The following is a 1,437-nucleotide window of genomic DNA, read 5'->3' as shown; positions in this document are numbered from 1 at the left end:
TTCGGAGAAGCAGATCGAGAGTGAGTGAAGAGGGGAAGAGAGAGAAAAAGAAGCAGATCGAGAGTTGAGGGAAAGAGAGAGAGAAAAGAGATTACAAGGGAAATAGTGGTAGAGTTTGCGTTTCAACTTCCAAGTACTAAATTCCTTTCCCAAAAAAAAGTATTAGATTAGTCAAATGCTCGGGTTATTTTTAAAAACCCGAGCATTTGTGAATTTTTCTTTTTAATTTTCCAAAAACTTGTCAAATGCTCGGGTTGTTAAAACAACCCAAGCATTTGTAAAGTAGCAAAAGAGGTTTTTTCCACTAGTGTAGAGCCAGCAAATCGTAATGTCCAGTCTCGGATCAGCGAAATTCATGTTATTAGTGGTGGTCCCTTCCATGGAGGAAGTATTAACGGGGCTAAGGCAAGCTTGAAAGAATTCAGGCACCATGCCAACTTCAAAGAAAGTATGCCATGGAAGAAACCGCCAGCGATGTCATTTACACTAGAGGACGCTAAACATGTCGTTTATCCTCATGACGACCCTTTAGTAGTAACTCTGAAAATCTCGAATTGCTTGGTCCATAGAATTTTGGTAGATGGAGGCAGCTCCGCAAACATTCTATATTTGTCAATATTTGAAAAGCTCATGATTGGCTGGGAGTATTTGAAGCTGGTCGGATACCCGGTCATTGGATTCACAGGAGCGTCAGTGGTACCACAAGGATTAATTTCGCTCCCGGTGCGCATTGGAGAAGACGACACAACCAGAGATGTCATGGATGAATTTCTGGTGGTGGATGTCCCGGGAGTGTACAATGTTATCATAGGGCGTCTCTTCATTCATGACGCCCAAGGTGTCTTCTCAACTTATCATCTGACAATGTTGTATGTGTCCAATGGCGGATTTACATCAAGGTTGAAGGGTAACCAGGAGATGGCAAGGTCATGTTACTTAACGGCATTAAAGCAGCCTGCCACGAGGTTCCCAATAGAAAACCGCGACCCACCATCAAGGAAGCAAAGAATAGCCCAAAGAAAAGCCCAGGCTGAACAAAGGGAAAACAGTGAAGCGAATGAGGTGGAAACAGTCCGGAAGGGTAAGACAATACCGATGGAAGATCTAGTGTCCCGGCCAGAGGATGAGCCGAGACCAAAACCAGATGGAAAAATTAGGCAAGAAATGCTGGGAAATGATTCTGCTTGAGCGGTCGCTGTCGGGATGGACATAGACCCAGAGGTCCGGATCAACCTGGTAACTCTCCTTCGAGAAAATGCTGACATATTCGCATTCTCGGCGGACGAGATGCCGAGAATAGACCCGACCGTGATGGTTCATCGTCTAAACGTCGACAGCACAGTCCGCCCCATCAAGCAAAAGAAACGAAGTTTCTCGGCCGAAAAGAACAGGGCCGTAAAAGAAGAGGTTGACAAGCTGCTAGCGGTACACTTCATT

The 1,437-nt window shown here is 45.1% G+C and overlaps 1 protein-coding gene across 1 annotated transcript; it reads left to right on the top strand.

The window, feature by feature from the left end:
• The first annotated feature begins 474 nt into the window (after positions 1–474).
• LOC125496747 (uncharacterized) lies at positions 475–1,188 on the top strand. The gene has a single exon (XM_048642295.1). It carries the CDS (start codon positions 475–477, stop codon positions 1,186–1,188), a length of 714 nt encoding a protein of 237 aa, XP_048498252.1.
• The last annotated feature ends 249 nt before the right edge of the window (positions 1,189–1,437 follow it).

The sequence above is a fragment of the Beta vulgaris genome, chromosome 4, assembly GCF_026745355.1.
Source record: "Beta vulgaris subsp. vulgaris cultivar EL10 chromosome 4, EL10.2, whole genome shotgun sequence".
Taxonomy (NCBI): Eukaryota; Viridiplantae; Streptophyta; class Magnoliopsida; order Caryophyllales; family Amaranthaceae; genus Beta; species Beta vulgaris.
This window is presented reverse-complemented; position numbering and strand designations above follow the sequence as displayed.

What these genes read in the sequence shown, in the direction of transcription:
- LOC125496747 (XM_048642295.1), top strand. Translation starts at nt 475, where the DNA reads ATGTCATTTACACTAGAGGACGCTAAACATGTCGTTTATCCTCATGAC.